This window comes from Hyaena hyaena, unplaced genomic scaffold, assembly GCF_003009895.1.
Source record: "Hyaena hyaena isolate Hyena2069 unplaced genomic scaffold, ASM300989v1 scaffold_600, whole genome shotgun sequence".
Classification (NCBI taxonomy): domain Eukaryota; kingdom Metazoa; phylum Chordata; class Mammalia; order Carnivora; family Hyaenidae; genus Hyaena; species Hyaena hyaena.
This window is the reverse complement of record NW_024081234.1, coordinates 597,714-624,335: the sequence shown is the minus strand read 5'-3', so window position 1 is coordinate 624,335 and position 26,622 is coordinate 597,714. Positions and strand designations below refer to the sequence as shown.

General features: G+C 64.7%; 1 protein-coding gene across 1 annotated transcript in view; it reads left to right on the top strand.

Annotated features, from left to right (window-relative positions):
- The window catches only part of COL18A1 (collagen type XVIII alpha 1 chain), a 50,152-nt gene that overhangs the window by 21,801 nt on the left and 1,729 nt on the right, over positions 1-26,622 (top strand). Inside the window, 33 exon segments of the mRNA XM_039257094.1 lie at positions 3,951-4,021; positions 4,457-4,576; positions 5,135-5,164; positions 6,735-6,797; positions 6,903-6,989; positions 7,585-7,638; positions 7,783-7,941; positions 8,651-8,713; positions 9,505-9,531; positions 11,652-11,783; positions 12,277-12,339; positions 13,374-13,400; positions 14,157-14,192; positions 14,678-14,749; positions 15,040-15,075; positions 15,308-15,397; positions 15,933-15,962; positions 16,046-16,072; positions 16,263-16,325; positions 16,612-16,686; positions 17,392-17,418; positions 17,619-17,672; positions 17,962-18,036; positions 19,183-19,251; positions 19,693-19,735; positions 20,140-20,202; positions 23,779-23,822; positions 24,043-24,165; positions 24,602-24,755; positions 24,841-24,914; positions 25,354-25,482; positions 25,925-26,448; positions 26,499-26,556. Of these exon segments, the coding sequence (XP_039113025.1) occupies positions 3,951-4,021; positions 4,457-4,576; positions 5,135-5,164; positions 6,735-6,797; positions 6,903-6,989; positions 7,585-7,638; positions 7,783-7,941; positions 8,651-8,713; positions 9,505-9,531; positions 11,652-11,783; positions 12,277-12,339; positions 13,374-13,400; positions 14,157-14,192; positions 14,678-14,749; positions 15,040-15,075; positions 15,308-15,397; positions 15,933-15,962; positions 16,046-16,072; positions 16,263-16,325; positions 16,612-16,686; positions 17,392-17,418; positions 17,619-17,672; positions 17,962-18,036; positions 19,183-19,251; positions 19,693-19,735; positions 20,140-20,202; positions 23,779-23,822; positions 24,043-24,165; positions 24,602-24,755; positions 24,841-24,914; positions 25,354-25,482; positions 25,925-26,448; positions 26,499-26,556 (2,762 nt within the window).

The window sequence follows — 26,622 nt, the reverse complement described above, 5'->3', positions numbered from 1 at the left end:
GAGGGGCTCCAGGGTGTCACACACATGCCCAGACTGGGGGGTGGTTGGCGCGTGGCTGCAGGAGTCAGGGCAGAGTCGCCGCGTGGCCTTCCTTCCTTGTCCCGTCCCCGGTGCTGGCGGGCCGGTGGGCCGTCCTGTGCGCAGGCTCGCTCAGAGGATGTGAGATTTAATTCTGAAGGATAACGAATCGTTGTACAAATTGTCCAACGAATCGTGGAATGCCGTGGGTCAGCATTTGCGGTTGGGGACTCTTCCCGGTGGCTTTGGGGGTCTGCTGCCCGGGGGTGCTGCCGTGGACCTGCCGTGGCTGGGCTACTGAAAATGGAGTGTCAGCGTGTCAGCTGTCTGTCACTGCCAACAGATTGCCATGCATTTGGCCACTGGGAGGGCGCTCGTGTCTCGATTCGTGTCCCGGGGCCATGACCTCTCTCTCCTCATGTTCCGAGGGCTGTGTCATCACTCACCTCGCGTCCCGGGGCCGTGGCCTCTCCCACAGGCCCCCCAGGGATGGGCTTCCTGCTCACTCAGGCTGTGGGCAGAATCCACCTCTGCGGGCTGAGGCCCCGGGTCCTAACCGCGGCGGCCAGCGACCGTCTCCCCTTCTTGGGCCACCCGCGCCCCCCGTTCCCGGCCACTCCAGCGTCTTCGGAGCCAGCCCCGGCGGGTGGGGTCCTTCTCGCGCTCTGAATGTCTGAACCTCCCCTCCCGCCTCTTCTGTTGTGGGGCCTCGTGCGGTGAATGGGTTGTACCCCAATAATATGAGATCGTCTCCCCACCTGCAAGTCAGCTATTGGGTAACCTGTAGCCTCCGCCTCTGGGGAGCCTTCCCAGCAGCGCCCAGACTGGTGTCCAGTGACCAGGGCCAGCAAGCTCAGGGGCTCCGCCTTCCGTACTTATGTGCAGAGTAGAAAAGTATGTAGACGTTTGTTTTTATTTTAGAGAAAGGCGTTTATTGCTTTTTAAAAATTACTGAAATAACACATGCTCGTCACCGCCTTAGAAACTGAGAAACAGGTGCGCCTGGGTGGCTTAGTCGGTTAAGCGTCCGACTTTCCCTAGGTCATGATCTCGCAGTTCGTGGGTTCGAGCCCCGCGTCGGGCTCTGTGCTGACTGCCAGCTCGGAGCCTGGAGCCTGTTTCAGAATCTGGGACTCCCTCTCTCTCTGACCCTCCCCTGCTCACGCTGTCTCTCTCTCTCTCTCTCCTAGAAATAAATAAAACATTTAAAAAAAAAAAAAAAAAGAAAGAATCTGAGAAACAGACAACATAAGGAGGGACTTGATGTTGGTGCCCCAGGGCCCCGCTATTCACGTTCTGTGTGCCCTTCCTCCAAGGACCTAGTTTTGGCGTTTGTCACGAACGTGCTTCCCAAGGGCCCAGCCACGCTGGAAGGCTGGTGAAGAGTCTGGCCCCTCAGAGTCCTGAGTGATGGACTCGGGCCCCACCAGCGTCACACGCTCAGCCCAGCCGCCTCCCCACTGTGCGCTGTGGCCTGGGCTCCCCGTCCAGGGCCATCCCGGGACCCTTTGGGAGCAGCCCTGATGGGCCTGGGGTCACTTTTTGTTTTTGTGTTTAGTGTAATCGGCATACAATAAAGGGCACGTATTTAAAACATGCAAGGTGATCAGTTTTGAGCTGTCTGCTGTCACTGTAGATGCTGGTGTTTTCTAGAATGTTCCATACATGGAAGTGCACACTCTGCCTTCCTGTCCTGATTCATTCGCTCCGCACCATCGTGCTGACACTCAGCAAGGTGTAATTCTGCACTGTTGGTTCAGGGCTATTTCACCGTGTGGAAGGACACTCACCTGACAGTGCACCTTTGTGTCCTTCCCAGTGTGGGGCTGTCCCAGCTAAAGGTGCCGTGGGCTCCAGGGTAAGCCTCTGCAGCGGCACCTGCTGCCGTGTCTCCCCGCTCGACGCCTTGGGGTGGAACGGCGGGGCCACAGGACAGGCGTGTGTCCGCCGTGGAAGTAGTGGTGGACCACATTCCCCGCGGTTCTGGGCCCCCCAGGCGTGCGCATGTGCCATCGCTGGCATCCCTGAGGGTACACGGGCGGCTCAAGGCCGCGTGATTGCCTCTCCCTGATGACTGGTGGCACGGCGTCTTTCCGTGCACCCGTTCGGCCTCCGAGCGCTGTCGTCCGTGCAGAATCTGTTGAGATCTTAGCGGCTGACTGCTTTCTGGGCGCCCAGTTCTGAGAGCTCTCCGTGTTGGGGATGGGACTCCGTATCAGGTGTCTGTCTGCAAGTACTTTTTCAGTCTGTAGCTTATCTCTCCGTTTTCTTGACCGCGCCTGTGCGGGAGCAGAACAGATTGGTTTTTAATTTTGCTGAAACTCAGTGTATGAGTTCGTTCACGTGTGGATCTCAGTTGTGGGGTCATAGCTGAGAAGTCTGTGCCGCCCAGGGTCCCAGGGGCTTCCTGGCGTGTTCCGGTAGCATTCCGGCTTGGGGTTTTGCATTTTGTTCCGTGCCCCACTTTGAGTCAGGTTTCCGTGTGGCAGGAAGCGCAGCTGCCCGTCCAGCACCATTTATCGAAAAGACGGTCTTTTTCTCCTGCTGAGTTGCCCGTGTGCCTGGGTTGGAAATCAGCCGTCCGTGTGAGGAGACTGTTTCCGGACTCGGCTCTGTTCCGTGGGTCTGTCCTCACAGCCGTCCGCTCACTGTGGCCCCGTAAGAAGCGTGGGGGTGACACCGCACCAGCCCTCCGCACCTGCTCTTCCTCAGCGCGGCGCACCCGGCGTGCGGTTTCTGCGCGGGCGCGGGCGGAGTGCCTCTGTAGGCCGGTCCTGCGGGGCCCGCAGATGCTGAACCCGCTTCAAACACGGTCTCCCTCCTTTGCTTTCTCCTATCGGGGTTTTTGCAGTTTCAGTGTTGGCTGAGGCAGAGGTTTTCAATCTGCCTTAAGTCATGCTGGTATGTGGGATACCGGCCTGCGAGGCGCGCGCCCCCTGCTGACGGCCGCGGGGCCGGGGCTGACCTGGGACCCTCCGTAGTGGGCGGGGTCTGGCTGCGGTCCCAGGGTCATCCAGGAGGCTCTGGCGGGCGCTGGCCGGGCTGTGGTCAAGGGCGTGGATGCGGCTCCGATTTCTTCTGACTCTGGTGGGGAGGCTGGTGTGGGCCCAGTCTGCGCGCCCATCCGTGTTCAGCTAAAGGGCCTCAGCGCCCAGCCGTGCAGTCCCTGCGCCCAGCCCGCCGCACCGTCAGGGCGCCTGGGCCACCCCGGGAGGGGGCGGCAATTCCCCCCAAACCCCCTCAGAAAATGAGGGCCTCAGAGCACGTGAGCTCCCTGTCACCGAGCTGCCTGAGCGGGCTGACCGCTGGAGGAGGGATTTGGGGGAACTGCCCGAGTTCACCCCACAAAGGGGAAGGTGCCCACCCTGACCGGCCTGGGCTGACCAGGGCGAGCCGACAGCCCGTGCTGCATGCACTCGCGCCCCGTGGCTTCTCGTCTGCGCGGTGGCTGTCCCGAAGCCCTGGGCCCTGCAGGCCTGACAGGCCGGATGTGGCCCGCGCCTCCCGGGGTCTGGAACCTCCACTGTCAGCCATCCCCAGAAGGAGGCTACCGAGGACATCGTGGGGCCAGTGCAGGCGCTTGAACGTGGGCCGTGTGTTCAGTCACCGCGTGTAACCACGCGAACGATCCTGAATGTGACCATCTGGTTGTCAGGAAACGTCCTCATTCTGGGGAAGAGTTGTGGTAAATGCAACAAACTGCTGTGGTTCAGCAAGAGAAGAAATGTGTGTGCATGTGAGTGTGTGCACATGAGTGTGTGTACACGTGTGTGAGTGTGTGTGTGTCTGCGTGCGTGTGCATGAGGTTTGGGGACTGCGCCCTGGAGCTGCAGGCAGCCTGGGGCCGGGGGGGCGGGTGGGGGGAGGGCGGTGAGCCCAGCCAGAGCAGGGGCCGGGCTCCCGGGGATGACGGCTTCCTCTGCCTCCCCCAGCTTGGACCCTCCCTGGCTCAGACTCTGTCACCGCTTGGAACGTTCAGAGCCCTGGGGGCAGCCTGGAAGAGGTGAGGCCCCTCCCTTGACCCCAGGGGACCTGGGTGCAGCTCCTGCTGCTGTACCCCTTCCTCTGTGGCCCTCTTGTGCCCGCGGGATGCCGGGAGCCCCCTCCTGTGCCTGCGGGGTGTCGGGAGCCCCCCTCCTGAGCCCGCGGGGTGCCGGGAGCCCCCCCATGCCCATGGGATGCCAGGAGCCCCCCTCCTGTGCCCGCAGGATGCCCCCCTCCTGTGCCCGCGGGGTGCCAGGAGTCCCCCTCCTTTGCCTGTGGTGCTGGGACCACGTGGCAGGGATGACCAGGCGGGGCCCCGCTGGCAGCAGTGCCCACCATGTGCCCCATACATGTCACGTCCACTGCATGTCCCGCGTGATGCGCAGCTCAGCCTGAGACCCAGGAGGGCGCAGCCACGGGCCCCCAGCCTGTGCCCTCTCCTCTTTGTCCCCAGGCTCCTGCGGGCCCTGCAGTGCAGAACCCCGATGCACAGCCTGTACCCGGCCCACAGGGCCCCCCAGGACCCCCAGGGCCACCGGGGAAGGATGGTGTCCCCGGAAAGGACGGTGAGCCGGTGAGTCCATCTTCCCCAGGTTGGGCCGGGGGAGGGGTTTGGGCGGGAGGGGGAGGTGGGACTGAGGTGGCCGAGAAGCAGGTCCCCAGTGGAGACCTCAGGGTGGCCCAGACTCGAGGCAGCTTCCTGCCCTGGGGAGACGGAGGGTGGTCAGCAAGGTGGGGGGTGGTCTGCAAGGTGGGGGGTGGTCAGAGGATGGTCAGTGAGGTGGGGGGTGGTTAGGCGGGCGGGGGGGCGGTCAGCGAGGTGGGGGGCCATCAGGGATTGGGGGTGGTCACCGAGGTGGGGGGCGGTCAAGCAGGTGGTCAGCAAGGCGGGGGGCAGTCAGCGAGGTGGGGGGCCATCAGGGATTGGGGGCGGTCAGCAATGCAGAGGATGGTCAGCGAGGCCCCGCAGGGCCAGCCGGCACTGGGAGGGAGGCTGTCCACACTGACACACAGCCGTTCTCCATGGGACCTGGGGTGCGGCTCCATTTCTGCGTTTGGATCGGGGTGGGGACAGGTCTCCGTGTGGGCATTTGTGTGACTCTGTCGCTAGCGGCCCTCCCGCACACTCCAGGGTGGTCCCGGGGAAGACGGGATCCTGTAAGTTCACTTCTCTTTCGCAGCCGGTGCGTCTGTGGTATTTGTGTGAGACCCTCAGGCTTCGTCACCCTGTGACACTCTGTAAACTCAACACGGTGCAAACGCATTTAGCCTCGAACTCAACTTTGCTTTTGTTGAGAAAATAGAAGTCTAACTGTTGATAGAAAAATACTAAGTTATGCGTACGTATTGAGAAGCTTAGGCTAACTACTAGGAGGAAAAGGAAAAGGAAGAAATAAAAAAGATATAGCTTCCAAATACTTAGAAAAACACATAGCAAAGAAATAGGAAGTGTATTTGTGGGTTGGGGAGGGGGTGCAGCCCATGGCGGACGGGGGGAGAGTGTGCGGGGTCCGTGCATACCGTAGCGGGGAGGGGGTGCAGCCCATAGCTGGGGCAGGGAGTCCGTGCAGACCGACCAGCAGTCACAACAGATGAGAGCTTCTATCTTTAAAACTCTGTTTGAATTTTTAAAAATTCGCAAATGCCATTTCTGAGAAGCATAACACAGCACGAGAAGGTTGCTAGTTAACATTCCGGAAATAGGGGCGCCTGGGGGCTCAGTCGGTTAAGCATCGGACTTCAGCTCAGGTCATGATCTCAGTTTGTGAGTTCGAGCCCCGCGTCGGGCCCTGTGCTGACGGCTGGGAGCCTGGAGCTGCTTCAGATTCTGTGTCCCCCTCTCTCTGCCCCTCCCCTGCTCATGCTCTGTCTCTCTTTCAAAAAATTAAATAAAAACATTAAGGGAAAAAAATAGAAGATCCAGAAATAACACCCTGACAAGCGGTCAGGGGGGCAGGCCACTGACTAACCCCAGATGGCCCACATTCACGTTGAAAAGATTCGAGTGGACAGAAAGGGATATTTCCTGACCCCAGACAGTCCCTAATTAACCTGGTGGGGGAGTCACTCGCGGGAGTACCAGTGGCGCCTGCGGAAAATCAGCTGGTGTCGGCCTGGCAGAGCCTGGGGCGTCCGGGACCCAAAGGATGCCAGGGACAGCTTGCTCTGGGCAAACACACCTCAGTGTCTACGCTGATGAGCCCCACAGCGTGCGTGCACACTCCCGCACACGGAAGCCTCCTGCTTCCACCAGGGGCAAGTGTGCAGGCACGCTGTCCGCAGTCCCCTACGCAGGCACACGCATGTGCGGGGCAGGCGCACGCGTGCATGTATGGACAGGCACACACATGTGTGGGGCAGGCGCACACATATGTATGCATAGGGCAGACATGCGTGGGGCTGACACACACATGTGCGGGGCAGGCACACACACATATATGTATAGGGCACACACACGCACAGGGCAGGCACACACACGTGCAGGGCGCACACACGCATGTATGGGGCAGAGCGCCAGTGTCTGGTGAAGATGTCCACGGGGAAGCCACGGGTCACATTTATATACTGCGCCCAGCCCCGCGTGGCGACCCCCGGGTCAGGCCCCGCGTGGGCAGCGTCTGCCTCGGGTCCTGCACGATGCCCTCCATCCGGCCCGCCTGTCTCAGCGCCGTGGGTGGTGGCAGCACGGAGCGGCCTCCTCCCTGACCCAGCGGATGGTCCTTGTCTTCCAGGGTGACCCTGGGCCGCAGGGCTTCCCCGGGACCCCCGGAGACGTGGGCCCCAAGGGCGAGAAGGTGAGTCTGAGCTGTCTGGGTCTCAGTTCGCGTGCGTTACGCTCTCAAGCCCTGGCCACAGGGAGGGCCGCACACCCTGAGGTGACTGCTGTCTTACATCCCCAGGGGGACCCTGGGGCCGGGCCAAGAGGACCCCCAGGACCCCAAGGGCCTCCGGGGCCACCAGGACCCTCCTTCAGACACGACAGGCTGGTGAGTCCTGGTGCCACCTCTACCAGCAGGGGGGGCGCCTGCGGCCCCGGGAGGGACCCTCCATCCCCTGCCTGGACCCAGACCCGCCTTCCGGGAGGGTGTCCAGGCCCAGGAGTCCTCCCTGCCTGCTGGGTCACAGGAGGGGGGGAGACTGCAGGGTGGTGGGGGCCGCAGGGCGGGGGGTGCAGGGTGTTGGGGGGTGCAGGGTGTTGGGGGGTGCAGGGTGTTGGGGTGCAGGGTGTTGGGTGCAGGGTGTTGGGGTGCAGGGTGTTGGGGGGATACAGGGTGTTGGGGAAGCAGGTTGTTGGAGCGATACAGGGTGTTGGGGGGTGCAGAGTGTTGGGGGGTGCAGGGTGTTGGGGTGCAGGGCGGGGGGTGCAGAGTGTTGGGGGGGGCGCAGGGCACTCCTCCTGCCCGGCTCTGCTTCCTTTCATGCCCACTGCCTGGTCACAGCTTCTCACTGGAAGCAGCCCAGCGGTGGGTGGCGTGGGTGGCGTGGGCTGTGCTGGAGATGAGCCCCGCTGACCTCAGGCGAGGGGGTGCCGGGGGGAAGGGCCCAGGCCCCCAGTGACACGTCTGTGGGCTCCTTCACCAGACCTTCATTGACATGGAGGGGTCCGGGTTTGCCGGTGACCTGGAGAGCCTCCGAGTGAGTGTCTGGGGTCCTGACGGCTCCTTGTGCGGGGGTCCCTGTGGTGGCGGGGGTTGGGGGTGCCCCGCGGGGGATGGGGGTCAGGGCTGTCCCTCGGCGGGTGCCGTGCGCCTCAGCCATCCTGTGTTCCTCTGTGTCCAGGGCCCGAGAGGCTTCCCCGGCCCCCCAGGGCCCCCTGGCGTCCCAGGCCTGCCCGGAGAGCCAGGCCGCTTCGGGGTGAACAGCTCGGACGTCCCAGGCCCTGCGGGCCTCCCTGGCGTGCCTGGGCGGGACGGGGCCCCCGGGCTTCCTGGGGCCCAGGTAAGGCCTGCCTCCTGCCCCTCCTGCCCTTGACCCCATCCGGGCTTGGCCTGGGGTTGGGGTGAACCTCATCACCGCAGGGAGGTGGCTCCCGGGTCTGGGCCTCGGGGAAGGGAGGAGCCTGAGAGGCCATCGGCCCGGCCGCTGGTGGGTCAGTGGGACGCCCAGAGGCCATCTGAGGAGTGGGCCCCTGCCTGCAGGCCTGGGGGCCGTGAGGGGCCCGTGTCTGTGACTCACCATTCTCGGGGTGCTCCCTGCTCCCGACAGTGGGGGGCCCAGTGGCCTGGAAGGTCCCACACGTCTCGCTATTAGAGTTGGGCCACAGGAACCGGGGACACCCAACGTGCTCGCTGGACAACACGCTCCGAAGGCACAGTCCGCGCCCTGTGGCGTCGTCCCGTGGATGGTGGGCTCTGAGTGACCAGCCCCTCGTTAGCGAGTGAGGCAGTCCCCTCACTGATGGTCTGGGGGCCCTTCTCATCCTCCCCTATTGGATCAACTCAAAAAAAAAAAGAAAGAAAAGGAAACGAATTCAGGAAGTGAACACAGCCGTGTGCACCCCGTGGCCCGTGTTGCCGTGGGCCGGTCTCCCGTGAGCCGCGGACTCGGGCCGTCACGCCGATAATCATCACTAACCCCTAATCACCTGTGTATCTTGTCCAGCGACTGAATTCCATCCGGCCCCACACTCTGCTTTTCTCTCCCCCAGGGACCGCCGGGTCCTCCAGGAAGAGACGGGGGGCCGGGAAACACTGGCCAGAAAGGCAGCCCCGTAAGTCCCTTCCCCAGAAGTCCGCGCGGGCCTGAGTCGGTGCCACGGGCTGGCCGGAGGGCGATGGGCCCTGGGTGGGGGTGGGGTGCGCCTGGCGACCTTTCGCACGAGGAGTGCCACAGAGGTGGTGACACGGAGGCGGGGGTCCTTGCCATCTGCTGCACGGCCGCCATCAGCCGTCCACCCAGGTCTTCGGGGTCTGAGAGCCTGGGGCCTAGGGCGTCTGGAGTTTGCTGAGAGCCGTGTGAAAGTTCGGGGTCGGGACTCTGATTAGCGTTTGTTCAGGGTGACAGCTGGATCGGTGTCTTTGGGGCACGTCCCGACCTTTAACTCTGGTTACAGCTGGGGTCCCACTTCCGTGAGGCCTTCAGTGAACGAACCAGGGTGGGGGGGGGGGGTCTCAAGGCCGTCCTCTGTGGGTACCTTTCCGAGAGCTGCGCTGCTTGGGGCTGAGCGGGGGAGGCTTATTTTCCGTGAACCCTGGGTACTCGGGGCCTCTCGCGGGGGGAGCAGCCAAGCTAGAGGGGCTCTCCTGGGGGCGCCGGCCACTCCTGGCCACCCGGAAGCCCCTGACGCAGGGCGAGCCAGGGCCAGGAGACACTCAGGGCTTCAGGCTTGCGTCTTCCGGGAGCGGCGCACGGCCCCAGCTGCCAGGACAGGACGGAGGAAAGCCGGACCCCCGTGATCAGTGTGACTGGCATGGCGGCGGCCTCTCCGGTCAGGACAGAACGGGCGAGAGTCCGCTCGGCTGCACGCGGGGTGGTACGGTGATTGTTCTCTCTCTCCTGCAGGGCGAAGCGGGCGCCCCGGGACCTAAGGTACAGACAAGATGCCCCGGACCCACTTGGGCAGATGGAGATGGGCAGCGGTCAGGGGAGCCAGTGTCCACTGTGGGAGTTTCCCGGGGCGGGGGGTGGCGTCACCTTTGTCCAGCAAGGGTTCCTACCCGGTTCTGGTTGCTGAGGAATGGGATCTGGTGTTTGGAAACAAGCTCCCAGGGAAAACTTGTCAGATAAAGTGTGTGTGTGTGGGCAGAGGGGCGGGGGTTCATGGGGAGGGCGTGGGCCGCTGGGGGCTGGGGTGCTGCTGGGGCCCCATGGGACCCAGAGCAGGTTCCTGACATTCTCCCACAAGGAGGCGGGTCCGGGGAGGGTGGGTGCACTGGATGGGAGGGTGCTCACCGGAAACTTCCCAGCAGGTGAAGGGGCTGGTCCCCGGGGGACGTTCCCGGCGGGGCACGGTGGGGGCAGCTCCAGGCTGGGGCTCCGGTGGGCAAGCCCCAGGGGGGAAGCGAGGGCCAGGATGAGGATGGGATCGGGACGCAGGTCATGGGGATTCTAGGGATGAGGTAGGGCTCAGAGGCAAGTGTGTGCATAGGAGCACACATGCACACGCGCACACATGTGTATACACGCACGTATGCACACGCATGCCCATGCACACCCACCCACACTCACATATGCATATGCACACACATGCACACGCACACACATGCATATACGTGCACACATGCGTATGGACACACACTCACATGTATACACGAGCAGGCATGCACGCACACATTCATGTGCGCACATACATGAGCACACAGTGCACTCACATGTGTGTGCACATATGCACATACGCACACACATGGGTACGCAAGCACACATGCATGCACGTGCATACAGACATGCACGAGCATACTCGTGCACAAATGCACACGCATGCATACACCGGCACACACGTGTGCGCACACACGCATGCGCGTGAGGGCACTGAGGGACTCTGGGAGGGACTCTGGGAGGCCTGTAATGAGGGGCTATGAGAGCAGGAAAATTCAGCGTGGAAGCTGGGCCAGGCCCTGAATGGGAAACTGGCTATTGAGACTCAGACGTTAAAACCCTCAGGAAGTGGCCTCGGGTCCGCATCCTAGACTGGTTGTAAACTGAGTAGGAAACTGGGAAAGAATAAATACAAATGATCAGCCCTGATGGAGATTTCAAGGCACAAACGTTTACACAGCAGCTTTTCAAAGATTGGCCATTAGATGAGCTTCTTAAATATAATAAAAAGGCACTAAGATTAAAACCGAGAAAGTAAAACAGAAGTTTCCACTAAAACGAGCCCTTGGGTAAAGCGGGCGGCAATACATCGAAACTGCTAGTTTTGTCTCTTCGTTGAATAGACCGTAAGGGGGTTAGCGCCAGCCCCAGGGGTGGCTCACGGGGGCCTGGGGCCCGAGCCCCGTGGGGCTGCGTCTGAGGCCTGTGGGAAGCCGTGAGGGCGCCCCAGCCCACTGGCTGGGTCCAGGACGGGGGTCCGGGAGGCCCCTGGGGAGAGGCTGTGGTCAGCGCTGCCGGCGCCTTCCGGTGGGCTTGCCACTTGCGTAACAGGGCAGCGTGGCTCTGCTGCCCTTGCTGTGGGCGGGGGGAGCCCGTGTCCGAGGGGCAGGAGAAAAGTGTGGTCCCTCCGTCTGCGGATGAGGTCAGGCGGGTGGGGCGGGGCCTGCACCCAGCTCTCCCTGTCTCAGGTCCCCACCTCCCTGCCCTGCTCACCAGCACCTGGCAGCCAGGACCCTCGGCCTCCTCAGTCCTCGGGCCCCCTGCTCCCCCATCGCTGCTTCGGGCCCCCCCCCCCGCCCGCCACAGCTGGCCACCCCCGCCTCGGCCGGGGCAGCGTGCTCTGTGTGCACCTTGCGCCTGGCCTGGAAGGAGCGTCTCCGGTGCGGGGCCTGTAGGTCTCAGCCGTGTCGTTTTTAAAGCGGATAAAATCTGCTCGAGGCCGAGGAAGAACGGGTGCTGCTGGGTTTGCTTCGTGCAGTGCCGTTTATCTCTGGTTTTCGAATCTGTGAAACGCACGTAAGGAAAGGAGGTGGGCAGGGGATACGTGGCTGCCTCGGGCTTTAGCGGACACCCTGGCGGCCCAAAGTAGCGACTTCCTCTCTCCACCTGTGCAGGGAAGCAAGGGGGACCCTGGCCCCACGGGTGCTCCTGGGGAGACCGGCCTGGCAGGAGCCCCCGGACCAGCTGGCCCCCCCGGGCCTCCCGGGCCCCCCGGGCCCCCAGGACCAGGACTCGCCGCAGGGTTTGTGAGTACCCTTGCTCCTGCCCCCCCGGGAAGTCTGGTGTGCAGCCCCGTGCCCCCTGGGCACCCACCCCCCCGGCCCCACGTCCGAGCCTGACGCCTGTCCTCGTCAGCGCCCGGACGGTGCCGCAAGGTGGGACCAGGGGCGGCGGGGGAGCAGTCGGGGGTCACTGCCCGGGCCCTGGTCCTGCACGTGCTGGGGAAAGGCTGCTCCAGGCGACACCATCCGACAGCCAAGCCCGTGGCTTGTGCTCAGGCCAAAGATAAAATTGCCTAAACTCGAGAGGGCTGAGCGGGGCGCCCACCCAGCAGGGTCCCTGCAGACAGGCAGGTGCTTCTCACCCCAGGACCAAGGACGGTCGCTTCCAGGGGACCTCAGCCCTTGGAACCCACCCCGCCGTGGCCGAGTCTCCCCCTCAGGCCAGCGGCTGGCCTCCGGGAGGGGCCTCTTCCCGTAAGACACGCAGACCCAAGTGTCCCTTGTGTGCTGTCCGCAGGATGACATGGAAGGCTCTGGGGGACCCTTCTGGTCAACTGCTCACGGAGCCAGTGGGCCACAGGTACTGCGCTAGCTGGGCCTGATCCGCTTTCGGGAAAGGGGCGCGTGTGGGGCAGGGGTCACCCCTGGGACCACCCCCGGCAGAGACCGGCAAGGCCGCTGATGCCTGAGCACTGTCCACCCTGGAGGCCTTCCAGGAGGCAGTGGACCATGTGGGAGAGTGCTGTTGGTGGTCTGGTAAATGGACGTGGGCAGAATAAGCCCTAAAAGATGGATCTTTCTGGAAAATAGCAGTGCTCGAGTTCCCGTTATGGTTCTAATTTGGGAAGTAATAAACTTTGGACCTAAGTGGAATTTTAACTAACTGAAATCGGGCGCATTCCTGTGAAATCCCACCTTGTTCTGCTGTTAACGCCGCAGCTGCCCCCCGGAGAGCCCGGGACTTAGATCAGATGTGGGGGCACGTCTGGGGGGGGGGGCTGCCTCTGTCCTGGCGGCTGGATGCCCAGGACATCCTGCTGCCAGCGCCCGCGTGCCGGGACAGGGTCTGTCCGGGCTGCGTGAATGAGGATCTTTTCTTGGGCAGAAACTCGTTCCCTGAGCAGCTAGCGTGGCTTTGCTAGTTTAATTTCGTGTTTCCTTTTACATCTTTGGCCGCATCAGTCAGCTGGCATCAGAGAGGACCCGGTGCAAGGTGGCAGCGAGGTCTCGGGCCCGGGTCCTGTCCCCACTTTTAGGGTTCTGGACCCAGGTACACAGATCCAATGCCCCTTGACCGCTGGATCAGCGGGGCTGTTCTGTGACCTCGGAAGTGACGGGACGGGCAAAGCTGAGCCAGCCAGGGCCCTGCGCGGGCCGAGCGTCCATGTGCTCGGACACACGTAGCTTCCGTTACCTGAGATGCAGCCGCCTGCTCTGTGGGCATCGGCAGGCCTGCCCTCGCATCCGGTCTGAGCTCCTGAGGGCGTAGGTGGTGCCGAGGACAGACACCCACCCCTTGCTCCTGACACTGCCCGGGGCAGGGGTGGACCTGGCCCCTGTAGGAGGAAGACCCTCCCTGGGGGGCTCAGGCTCTCTTCCTTCTCTGCCCCATAGGGACCGCCAGGCCCGCCGGGAGTCAAGGTCAGTGAGCGCACCCCTCCCCACTAGGGGTTGGCCCCTGGGGGCCCAGGAGCGGCAGGAGCCCAGGCGGGACACTTGCCACACGCCACCGTCCCGAGCCTCTGTGTTGGGGGGGGCATTCCTCCCGTCCTAAGGCCGCTCGGTCCCTGGCTTCACGCATCTTAAGGGTGCTCGCCAACCTGGGGTACAGAGGAACCTGCCCCGGCCGTGCCTCCCAGGCTCTGGGGCAGTGGGGGGGGGGCCGGGACTCCCCCCACCTCCCTGCTTTGCTCTCTGCTCCCCTACCCTGGAGGACACCAGCCCCCACCCCTCCCCGTGGGTGGCCAGGGCGGGAGGGCATGCCGTGCTCCCCACAGACACACAGGGTCAAGGGCGCCCAGGGTCCACCAGGGGACGTTTTAGCAAGGGCCTTTGATGAATGTTCCTGTTAGAGTGTTTTGCTTTGATGGAAAACTTAGGGTTGTGGCACAAGGTTGCATTTTCGAAAGACACACGTACTCACTTTCTTAAAATGAGGTCATCTGGTGGGCCTGCCCTTTGGAGCAGATTGATGACACAGCTTCCAGAACAGTCTGGGCCGTGTCAGCTGCTGCACAGCAAGCCCGGTGTCCCTGGGACCCTCTGCTTGGGGCTGATGGCGCCTCCCTCCCTCCCTCCCTCCCTTCTTCCTGGAGGGGGAGGGGCAGCGTGGACGCCACCCCGTGGGGGTAGCCATCACCCTCGGCACTCATGGAGCCCCCTCGCCTGCTCTACTAGGGGGACCCTGGCATAGGCGGACCACAGGGCGCCAAGGTAAGATCAAGCCTTCTCTCGGGGTCAGGGGATCAGCGCTCTTTCCCAGTCCCAGTCGGGAGCAGAGAGGGGCCCCCATCCCCTGGAGCCACAGTAACGGGGTGGGGGTCTGCATGGATTGACCTCCGAGGCCAGGCCCAGCTCACTCTCCCTCTGGGGCTTCCTTGTGCTGTCCCGGCTCAGCCTTCACCCCCGAGAGGCTGAGACATGCCTGTCCCGAGGACACCCGCCCCCCGCCCAGGTCACAGGACAGCCTTCCTCCTGGCTCCAGGTGTAAACCTGGGGAACCACAGGAGTCCATCCAATCACGGTCCCCTCCCCCTCTGCCCCTTGAGGCTCCCAAGGAGGCTGGAGGCTGGCTGAGCCTAATCGCTGCCAGGGGCGTGAGCTGGCGAGCCACAGAGGCCCCGGCCTGCCGCTCACCTCCCCGGACGCCAGGGTGTGCTGGGCGGCGCGCTGACACTCGCCTCCTGTGTCCGGTGCAGGGAGAAGTCGGAGCGGATGGACCTCCCGGGTTCCCCGGCCTCCCTGGCAGAGAGGGCGCAGCCGGGGCCCAGGTGCGCGACCTCGAGGACTGCTGGGGGGTGGGGGAGGGGGCTGACCACCCCAGAGCAGCTGATGCCTCCGTGTGGTCTCGGGCTCCTGACCAGTGCTCTGTACCCCGTGGGGCTCAGCGACGTGGGCTGGGTGTCCAGGCGGCCCGAGGCGGATGACTCCTGTCTGGCTCGCCGCCCCCCTGCCCCAGGAGCAGCTCTCTACATCACTCAGAGCCGCTGCTGGTGTGGGGTCTCCGGGAAGGGGGCTCAGCTTCTGTTTAACATGAACTGTTTCCTTTCTGTCTTTGCAGGGACCCAAAGGAGAAAAAGGGGCCCAGGGAGAGAAAGTGAGTGGGGCTCGGGGTCCGCAGGCCCCGAGGGGTGTGGCTCGGAGTTCGTCCTGCCAGGAGGGGGGACTGTCACTGCTGCCGCCCCAGCCCAGGCGCCTCTGCACACCCTGTGGGTGCCAGGAACCCCTCCCGAGCCCTGGTGGGCTTGGGGGTCCCTTCCGGAGCCGCCCTGCCAATCCGGAGGCCCCCGCAAGCCGTCTGAGTGCCGGACCCCGGCTTTCTCTTCCAGGGCGACCCAGGGAGGGATGGCGTGGGGCAGCCCGGCCTCCCCGGACCCCCCGGACCCCCCGGGCCTGTCGTCTATGTGTCGGAGCAGGACGTAAGGACACTGCGTGGGTGGCAGGCGCGGTGCCCGGCCCCCCCCGCCCCCCCCGCCCGCCCGACGCCGGCTCTGCCGCCCCGGGTGTCCCCTAAAGACCCCACGGTTTCCCGTCTGTTGGTTCTACTCTGAACCAGCGACGGTGTCTCATTCTGGTGAGACTTTTAAATTATTTGAGCAAAAAGAAAATTGTGCAGTTGGGCGATCAGAGGAAAACAAATTCTACGGCAGAAAACCTAAACGGGGCAAGGCCCCTCCCTCCCAGACCCTGCTTCCCTCGGCCACAGAGCCGGGCCTGGTGGGCTGCGCCGTCGGAGTCCCAGGTGCCGGCAGGTCCGCGCTGGCCCCAGGGCCTCTGGAAGGTTCTCTGGTGCCTGACCTGAGGGACCGGAGGCCAAGGCCAGGATGGCGACTGAAGGCAGTTTGTCTTGTGCGTTAATTTCTGGGCCTTCTCGTTGGTCCTGTGAGGCGTTAACTGTAAACGTGTTTTCCTCTTGTTCCTCCTCGGGTTGTGTTCCCGCCGACCTGCGGACAGGGAGCCGTGGCAGGCGTGCCGGGACCCGAGGTACGTGCGCGCCATCCGGGGCGAGAGCCGCAGCCGGCCTCTCCGCGCCCGCCCCGAGCTGACCTGGCCCCTCTCTTCCGCAGGGCCGGCGGGGGTACGCGGGCTTTCCTGTAAGTCGCCGCTCGGCCCTCCCGGCCCCGAGCCGGAGGGGCCCGCAGAGCCGAGGAGCCTTCAGCTCCGGAGCAGAAGCCCCCGGGGACCAGGGCGGGGTTTGGGGTGTGGGTCGGGACCGGGAGGCAGGTGCGCCCCAGCAGAACCAGGTCCCTCGTGTGGCCCTCATTCCTGCCTGTCTCCCCATAGGGACCGGCCGGGCCAAAGGGAGATGTGGGCTCCAAAGGCCAGCGGGGCCCCCCGGGACCCAAGGTGAGAGGCTCAGGCACCATCTGCTCTGTGACCTGGTGGGGGGGGGGGGATACACGAGAGCCGTGACCGATTCTGACGCAGGTTGTCCTCGAGGTCACCTCACTGCGACCCGTGGAGGCTCCGCGAAGACCACCCCTCAGCAGAGCCTGGGGAGGGGGGGACCCCGCCCACCGTGTACCTGCTTGGGGTGGGGGTGGTGTTCATGCCGAGTTGGGGTTTTACTGTGGGGGTCGAGGGCCCCCGTTCCCCAGAGCCGGCCTCACGCCCGCCGCCCCCACTGTTCCAGGGTGAGAAGGGCGAGCCGGGCCCCGTCTTCAGCCCTGATGGCCACACGCTGGGCCCCGCCCAGAAAGGAGCCAAGGTGAGTCTGGTGCCTGGGCCTCTCCAGGCCAGGAGCCGGGGGTCCCAGGGGCTGCAGAGAGAGCACAGAGGGGGCCGTGTTCCTGAGAGGGCTCCGGAACCTTCTGCAGCCTGGGCCCCTTGCCCTGCCCTGTCTGTCTGTCTCTCACAGCCGCACTGGGAGGGTCAGAGCCTGAGTGCCCAGCTCGGCCACCACCCAGCCGGCCCCTGGTCGTCCCCTATCAGCCGAGCCCGCCCTACAGAGGGGCTGGGGGCTGTGGAGAAGGGGGGCTCGGCCCAGGCCTCACCTGCAGGAGATGGCCTCCCGCAGAGAATGTGGCTGCCCCTCTGCCTCTGGGCCCCCCCACTGTGGAGGGGTCCTGGCCCTCCTCCCAGTCGCCCACCCCCAGAAAGACCCTGAGAGGGTGTGGGGAGGCCTGGACCCGGATTCAGTGGCTGTGGGGGGCAGGCCTGCAGGGGCCCCGAAGTCTCCCTGGGTTGTCTGGGGTGGGCAGTGGGACCTTGGATCTCTGGGCCCAGAGAACTCAGGCCCTCCCTGAGGTCGGGGGGAGGGGCATGGGGGTCCTCATCCGTATGCCCTGGAGACAGAAATCCCAATCTAGAGCCCGCTTCCTGCTGCCCTTTCCTTCCCCGCCACCGCGTTGTCGGAGCCCCTCGGGCACTGCCCAGCGGGCCGTCTGACAGTGCCTTCCGGTTTCCTGTGCAGGGAGAGCCTGGCTTCCGAGGACCGCCGGTGAGTAGGCGCACAGCTCTCCAGGGCGGGCACGCGTGTGCAAGAGCACAAGGCGCCCGTGACGGCCTGGCCGCGGGGCGGGGGCGGGTGGCCCTGGCATGTGCCCCAGCACACCTCGAGAACACGAGGGCAGGTGTCAGGTGGGAGCCACAGCAGGCGCCGGCCTCTGCTCTCCTAAAAGGTGTTCTTCCTCTCTGCAGGGTCCATATGGACGGCCGGGGCACAAAGGGGAGATTGGCTTCCCTGGGCGGCCGGTAAGGACCAGGCTCTGGCGCGTGTGGGCAGCAGCTTGGGCCTGGCCCCTGGGGGCCTGGGGGGGGGGGGGGGGGGCGGGACAGACCACAGCTCCTTCCCCTGCCCGGCCCCAGGGGCCACCTCCACCCGGGGACGGCTTCTCTAGCACGAAGCCTAGGGCTGCCCGGCCGATTTGTGGGTGGCTGGGGTGGGAGGGGCTGGCGCCCCGGCGCGCACTGGGCAGGGACGGAGAGCTGGCCAGGCCGGCCTGGGCCCCTCCAGCAGTGACCGCCCTGCGCCCTGCCCCAGGGCCGCCCCGGGATGAACGGACTGAAAGGGGAGAAAGGAGAGCCAGGACCCGCCAGCGTCAGCTTGGGTGTGAGGGTGAGTGTCCCCCGAGGGGCGGGCGGCGGGGCTGGGACGCCCGGGGGCGCGGACGGTCCCCACATCGTGACCACGCTGTGCTGGCCTCTCGCACGAGGACCCCACACGTGTGCGCACGCGCCAGCCGGAGCTGCCGGGACAGAGGCCCCCGCGTGGCTCTTCTGGACGGGCACAGCCTCGTGGGTCCCGCGTGCCCCTGCCCCCGGCGGCGCGGCCTCACTCGGCGCCCAGCCTGACTCCCGGTCCTCACCGGCCTCTGAGCGGGGCTTTATGCTGCTCACATGGGTGTCCTTACCTGTCTCTCCCTAAGAGGGGGGCCTCCAGACGGGGACCTGCGGCCCAGCACCCAGCCGGCCACCGGGTGCACTCAGTGACTGCTCCAGGGCCCCCTGAGTGCAGCCGGGCGGGGGCGCGGCGTCCCGAGGCCAGCGTGTCAAGGGCCCCCTTGTTTCTGGCTTTGCCATCATTGTTCTTCACCGTGGCTTTTTCCTCCCGTGGCCTAAATGTGGCTGCTGCCTTGTGAAAAATCAAGAGGCGGGGGTGTCCTGTGGAGATCTGAGGTGGTGACAGAAAGGTCACAGGCCTGGACAGGCGAGAGAGGCTCTGGGATTCATTGTGCACTTCTGATCTGCGGGCGGACGGCGCGTGTCCGGGCGTGTGTCTGGGCGTGTCTGGGCACGTGGGCGCCTCATGGAGTCTGTGGGGACCGGGCTCTGCCTCCAGTGGCTCTTCTGGGGGCCCGAGACCCCACCTCCATGCCACCTCCGGTCCCTCCGTCCTTGGCCTCGGGGCACGGCACAGGGGCGCCCACAGGGCCGGCGGGGCGGGGTCCCGAGATCCGCACAACCTCACCCGCACAACCTCGCCAGCCCAGGTCTGCTCCTGATGCAGTGTGAGTCACACAGGCTCAGCCTGCTGGCCTGGCCTCCGGGGCTCTGCCTTGACCGTAGAAACCGTGGATGAGGGCGGGTCTGCCCCGGGGCCACGGCCACAGACCAACCGGAGGCTTCTTCATCTTATGCTGCCACACGCGTCCAGTTTTCCGATTTTAGTGACTTTCTGAAATAGTCCCCTCACGTCTGCTCCCCCGGTCACGTCCGTGGCCTGGCTGTGAACGTGACCTCACATTCTGTCCTCCCCACGCAGGGTCCGCCCGGGCCCCCAGGGCCCCCAGGCCCCCCAGGCCCTCCGGGGACTCCGGTTTACGACAGCAACGTAAGTACCCCCGCCTCCTCCCCACAGGCCCTTCCACGCCCACCCCCTGGAGTGGTCAGCCTCGCCCAGGGAGGGGACACCCCCATCTCTGGCAGGGGCCTGGCCAGTGGGACCTGGCTGGAACGCCATCAGAGAACAAACCCCACCCGCAGAAGCGAGGGCTCTCTGCATTGAGCCCTCTGGTCCTGGGGGGCAGACACCCCGTTTTCACAAGGTTCAGCCACATGAAGTGATGCATAAGGGGCAGGTCACATCATGATCAGGGCTCTTGTTTCCAAACCCACCTCCTCCCCCTGCCCCTTCCTGTGCTCCTGTATGTGTTGGGGGGGGGGGTGTCTGTATGGCCTCACAGAGGGGACGGGGCTCCAGGCTCAGAGACCCCAGGGCGGGCGGGGCCCCCAGTCTGCAGAGCCCCTCCCTCACCGGTTGGCTTCTCTGCAGGCATTCATGGAGGCTGGCCACCCCGGACCTCCGGGATTGCCAGGTGAGGGCCCCCAGGGCCTTGGGGCGGCCGGGCGGGCGCCTCTCGCGGGGACGCTGGGCGGCAGGACCTCCTCATCGACCCGCATCCCCTGCTCCAGTGACCACGGGCCCCCTTGCCGGGCCACCCAGGTCCTCCCAGCACGGCTGTCCCGGCAGCCTAGCCGTGGACCGCCCTGGATGCTGAGCAGCCACCCACGCGTGTGCAGAATTTAGATCTGCAGCCCCCCACCCGGGCCTGCTGTCAGCTCGCGCCCGCCCCGCGGGAGTGGCGTGGATTCCAGGAGCAGCACCCCTCCCCCGTCCAGGTTCCTGCGCACAGCCTTCACCAAGCCCAGGGGCCAGCGGGGCAGAGGGCGTGGCCTGTGTCACAGCTCAGTGACGGGCACCGGGTCTCTGTTCCTCCAGAGTACCAGGGCCCTCCTGGACCGAAGGGAGACAAAGGAGAAGTGGGCCCAGCCGGACCACCAGGTGAGCGAGCTCCGGGCACCCTGGGCTGGGGGTGCGTCCCCGGCACCGCCCTCCCGGTGACCCGCGCCCTCCTGGAGGAAGGAAGCCCCTTCCAAGTGTCCGCGGCCCCACAGCCTCAGGGCCCAGGGCTCCCAGGACGGTGGGGCTAAGGGGCAGAGCTGGGCCCTGGCACCCAGAGTGTTGGGGGTCGCCCCCCCCTGCCCACGGGCTGTGAGGGGGCCCTCACCTGGCCAGATTGCCCGGGGGGTGAGGTCCTAGCTCCTCGGATGGTGAGACGACTCTGCTGAATTCTTCCACTGCTGAAGGAACTCCAAGGAAACAACGGTGTGGATATTGGGGAGCCTAGAGGGCCGGGGCCCCCAGCCCCAGGCAGTGACAACTGAAGGGTGGCCTATCGGGGGACCCTCAGAGCGAGGGCGGGGTCAGAGACAGACGGGCCGGGCTGAGAGCCCGGGTTTTCCCTGAGGACCGCTAGAAGCAGAAGCCACTCCCCGAGGAAGGTGGGTTCCCTGACGACCTGAGATGTAGGCTGAAGAGAATGGCCGGAACGGACCAGAATGCAAGTAGGAGAGCCCGTGGTGACACAGGCCCCCAGGAGACCCAGCCAGGGCGGGCACTTGAATCACAACAGTGCTCCAGTGGAGGGAAGGTGGGGGGTGTCTGCAGGGAGCCAGGTCCCCGGGAAAGAACCCAGTTCTGCTCTGGAACCGAGGGCCGCAGCCGCCGGACCCGAGGAGTCTGCGTGAGTTTCAGCAGATGAGGCGGGGAGGGGAGTGAGGAGAGGGTTGCATGGAGCCTGAGCCCAGGGCTGGGGCAGGGGCGCCGGCAGGGGAGCACCTGAAGACTTAGAGGCCCAGGTTTTCTGAGACAGAAGGAGCCCTTCATACCACCGGCCACAGGACCTGGCTCCTCGACCGGGAAGAGACGCCAGAGAAGAGGCCTCAGGGTGCCTGCGTGTGCAAAGACTGCGTGTGTGCTGTGTGAGGCCGTCAAGCACCCACCCTGACAGGAAAGGACGGACAGCAAGGACCGGCCCTTCCTGGAGAAGGAGGTGATACTGGAGGAGAGACCCCCCCTGGGGGCGGAGCTGCTGCCCTCGGTCAGGGCAGGCTTCAAGTCCCCGGGCACCTTGCCGCCTTGGGCAGGAGCCAAGGACGGAACAGGACCATGGGACTGACCGCGCCCAGGAAGAACAGCACCGAAGTTGCTGGACCCAAAAGAAGACAAGAAAGGAGATAAAAAGGAACACAGCAGATGGAGCACATAGGAATTAGGCAGATTTAACACAGTCGGTTTCAGCTGAAATCAGTAAGTGCGCTGGACGGGAACACGCTGAAAACTCCATTAGATAAACATCGTCAGTCAGATAAAACAAAACCATATGCTGCTTACGGGAGACTCTATAAATGTGAGGACGGACACACAGGCTGAATGCGGGATGGGGGCAGGCAACCGAGCCTGTGTGTGCGTGCATGTGTGCACCTGTGTGTGCATGTGTTCCCCGTATGCACCTGAGTGTGTACGTGTGTTCCATGTGCATGTGTGTGCATGTGTGTGCAAGTATGTGCATCTGTGAGTGCACCTATGTGTGAGACCCCCCATGTGTGTGCATCTGAGTGCACCTGTGTAACTGCACTTGTGCATGTGCATGCACTCTGTGTGCACATGTGCACCTGTGTGAGTTCCTCTGTGTGCACATATGTGCATCTGTGAGTGCACCTGTGTGTGCACTTTGCACATGTGAGTTCCTCTGTGCACGTATGTGCATCTGTGAATGCACCGGTGTGCACGTGCACCTGTGTGCGTGTGCATCGGTGCATAGGTGTGTGCCTAGGTGTGCCTCTGTGCATGGGTGTGTCTGCATGCACCTGTGTGCATCTGTGAACGCACCTGTGTGCATGTATGTATGTGTACAACTACCTGTGTGTGTGTGAGAAATCAGACAAGCATACCTTAAAGGCAGGAAACATTGCCAGAAGTTAAAACAAAAAAAATGTCCATAATGAGAAAGGGTTGTAAGCCCACCAGAAAAATGCAGCGATTCCAAATCCCTGTGCATCTTAACGTGGCTTCAGTGCAAAGAGCAGCAACGGAGGGGAGAAGGGACACAGCTCTGCCGTCGTGGGGGCGGGGCCGGCGCTCAGTACATGACGGCACCAGCACACAAAAGAACAGCCGAAGCAGGAGATGGAGCCTGACCCGGACCTCTGGGGCCCTGGCACCAACACGGGGACCCCGTCTTCACCCCATGGGCCCTCGCCTGGCAGAAAGCGAGCAGGAAGTCAGCATCAGAGACGCGACTGGAAAATGACCACAGAGCAGCGCACGTCCAGATGAGGAGAGGCCACGCGGAAAGGGGACACGTGGGACCGGCATGTGGAAGCGGGTGAAGCCTCCCAGCCCCGAGCCTGCGGCCGCAGCGGCCCTACAACAGCAGGGCCCCCCAGATGGGGGCCACACGCCATCAGCCAGCCCTGCGGGGCCCAGGCCGCGGGTGTACCCAGCGTGGGGCTTGTTAACTGTTCAGGAGCTCACAGCCTCAAGCAGGACACGGGTCTCAGCACTCAGCTCAAGAAGTCAGAAAACAAAGAGCAAACTTACCTTTAAGAAAAGAGATGGCACTGAAGAGGGCACTTGGGATGAGCCCTGAGTGTGGTACGCAAGCGCTGAATCCCAGGAATCTCCCCTGAAACCAAGAGCTCACCGTGTGCACTGTCGGAGCCAACTTGACAATCAGTTGTATTTTGAAAAAGTTAGAGAAGAGAGGGAAAATGGTACAGCTCGGAGGTGAACAAACAAACGGACAAATCAAGGTAGTTTTTTGAAAAGACCGCTAATCCCGGGACGCCCCCTGCAGGACTGAGGAGGGAGGGAGCCGAGCGAGCGAGCGAGGGGCCAAGGGCTGCTCCCCCCGCACCTCTAGCGCCTGGCGGGGTGGCCCTGTCGGCACCAGCCCGGGAGCGGGGGCAGGTTTGCGAAGGAAGAAATAACGGCCATTTGTACGGACACGTTAGTGAACATCACCCAAAAGAACGTACCGTTAGAATTACCAAGGTCACAGGAACAGTTCACAAAAATCAACAACCAGTAATAAAAAGAAATTCTAAAAAGGTGCCATTTAGAAAAGGAGATCAGAGCACAGGCTGCCAGAGGCAGGTGGCCGTCACGGGAACCGCCCGAGCCCCCAGACGCCTCCTGGAACTCACGTCACAAGGGGGATGCACGTCTCCCCGCGTCCCCGCCTGTGGGGCGCCGCGTCCCCCCCGCGTCCCCGCCTGTGGGGCGCCGCGTCCCCCCCGCGTCCCCGCCCGTGAGGCGCGTCCCCGTGTTCCCGTCCACGACTCGTGTTTCCCCGCGTCCCCAGCTGTGAGGCTGCGGGTGTGAACTAGCCTCCCTGGTGTGTCCTGCCGCTGCACGGCCGAAACATTCAGGGGGCGCCGTGAACAAAAGTGTCAGAAGGCACCCGGTGCCTGGGAACCCGTGCAACAGAACCGCAGAGGGCCGCCCAGAAACACGCGGACGTGGGGGGGGGGGGGCGCTGCCCAGACGCTCACCTCGGCCCCCCCCCTCCTGCAGGGCAGTTCCCACTCGACCTACTCCAGCTGGAGGCCGAGATGAAGGTGGGTGTCACTCACGTCCCTGCCGCCTGCCGCACCCCGGCTGGGGGCCCGGGAAGGCGGGGAGCCGAGCCCCGTCCCGCAGCATCTGCCAGACCTGCTGGGCTCCAGAAGCTTCCGGCCGCCTCACGCTGCCCACCCGGGGCTCCCCCGGGGGCCGGCCTTCCCCTCCCAGGCCAGCGGCGGGGGCCGGGCTGCCTCACACCGGCCTTCCCACCCACAGGGGGAGAAGGGCGACAGAGGAGAGACGGGGCAGAAGGGCGAGCGGGGTGAGCCCGGGAGTGGCAGATTCTTCAGCTCGAGTGTGCCCGGCCCCCCCGGCCCGCCAGGCGACCCTGGGATTCCGGTAAGTCTGGGCTCCCGGCCGCCCGCAGTTCTGCCCCAGAGCCCATGTCGCCAAGGTCCCGGGCCAGGTCCAGCCCGCTGTGGATGCCCGCAAGGCCGAGAGGCTGCCCCCACTCCTGGCAGGCGCAGGGGCGGGGCTGGTGGCTCACTGGCCTGGGGGCCCGTCCAGCCAGCTGGGGGAATGGGGGGCACGAGGGGCCCTCACCCAGCCCTTCACGCCTGTCCTGCTGCCGGTGCCGCTACAAGATGCCAGGCGGCACGGCCCCCGCGCCCGCCTGAGGGGTGGAGCGAGGACGGGGCCCTCGGGGGACCAGCCTCTCTCCAGGCTGTGCTCTGGCCTGCGGTCCGGGGTCCCGTCCCAGCGCAGGGCGCACCGCGTGGGGGGCCGTGGTGTGGGCAGGCGGGGCCTCTGGCACGCGTTCTGTTGTCTCCCATAGGGTCCCAAGGGAGAGAGCATTCGGGGCCAGCCAGGCCCACCCGGACCTCAGGGACCCCCTGGCATCGGCCATGAGGGGCGTCAGGGGCCTCCTGGGCCCCCCGGGCCCCCTGGCCCCCCGGGGCCCCCTTCCTTCCCCGGCCCTTACAGGCAGAGTAAGTTGGGCAGGGGACAGGTGCCTGAGCTCCAGCCTCGTCCAGCCCGGGCCACGCGTCCCCATCTCTGGCCCCTCTCTTGCAGCGATCAGTGTTCCTGGCCCCCCAGGCCCCCCTGGGCCCCCTGGACCCCCTGGAACCATGGGCACCTCCTCAGGGGTGAGAGCCCCCCCACCCCGTTCTGCACGGGTCAGCCGCTCACCACCCAGTCACCTGCCCGGCTGCCCTCCCTTCTCCGGGCCCGTGGGTGGGCACACACGCACAGCGGCTCTGACGTGTGGTCTGCAAAGCAGAAGTGGGAAGCCTGGGGGCGGCTGGGGGACTCGGGGGGCAGGGGAGGACAGGGGAGGACGGCCATTAAGAAGGGTCCCCAGCAGGGCTCACAGGGAACACGGGGACTTGGCGTCCAGCCCTCCCCAAGGGTGTCCTCACCCTCCCGGTGCCACAGAGCATTCCCAGGGAGCAGCCTCATCGAGAAAGGAACCCGCTTGAGCCTTCAGGACTCTCATCTGGAAGTGTCCTCATCCCTACCCCCCCACCACTGAGCCCAGGTGCCACCTCTGTGTGACGGGGACCCCCTGGGTCGGGCTTCCCGCAGGTAAGGATCTGGGCCACGTACCAGACCATGCTGGACCAGGTGCCGGAGGTACCAGAGGGCTGGCTCATCTTCGTGGCCGAGACGGAGGAGCTGTACGTCCGGGTTCGGAATGGGTTCCGGAAGGTGTTGGTGAGTTCCCTGCATGGAGAATGGGCAGGAGACCTTCTCAAGCTCGCTTCGGGTTCAGGAGAGCACGCGTGAGGGAAGGGGGCCCCACACCCAGCCTCCCACGGCGAGCCTGAGTCTTGGTCTGGGCTGTCCTGTGGGGTGGGTGCCTCACGTGGTGTAGTGCTCTCTCCTCACCTGGGGGGTGACAGAGTGCTCCTCCTCACCTCGGGGGTGGGTGACAGAGTGCTCCTCCTCACCTGGGGGGTGACAGAGTGCTCCTCACGTTTCTTTAATTAGTGGACTCTCCGAGCAGTTCGGGGTTTACAGAGGAGTGACTCCCACTTACAGCGAACGCACGTGAGGTGCTGTGCACCTGCCGCTGGCACAGGCACTGGGATGTGGCCGCTGGGTGGGGGGTGCCAGGCGTCAGGGTTGCTGGGGTGACCCCTGTGTTTTCTTCTAGCTGGAGGCGCGGACGCCCCTCCCACGCGGGACGGTAAGGACGCAGCCGAGTTCAGGGCTTGGAGCCCGGAGGACCTCGGGCTGGGGCTCGATGGTGGCGGGTCACACGTGCCCTCACGTCCCTGGCACACCGGGGGGACGCTGGGGGCCTGGGGCATGGGATGCGGTGTGCAGACCACAAGCCACCTCCTTTCGGGCCACGCTGTCCACCCCTCCTGGAGTGCTGGGCGCAGGGATGGGCCCCTCTGGGGGGATGGCGCAGCCCACAAATTCACGGATTCGGGTTTCCCACTGCTCTGGCTCCTCCAAGCCCCGGCTTCTCAAGTGGCCTGGGACCCAGGCTGCGTTAGGAAGTGTGTGTCCTGGGCTCCCCGTGAGTCCACCCACACATGGAGCCCAGGGAGTCCTCCCTTCCCTCCCTCCTCCCTCCCCCCCCCCCCCCCCCCCGTATGCCAGGCACCGTTGCAGGCGGGGAGGGACTCGCGAGGCCCCTGCCCCGCGGCGCTCACGGGCTGGGGGAAGGTGGTAAAGATGACAGATGAGAGACACCCTGTTTTATCAGAGATGATTAACAGGGAACGGGTGCCTGGGCCCGGGGACCAGGCAGAGACAGAGCACGCGGCGTGGCAGAAGGCACTGGGTGCTGGGGGAGGGTGGGTGGGAACTGGGTGGGGCGCAGGTCCCAGCGGCCTGAGGAGC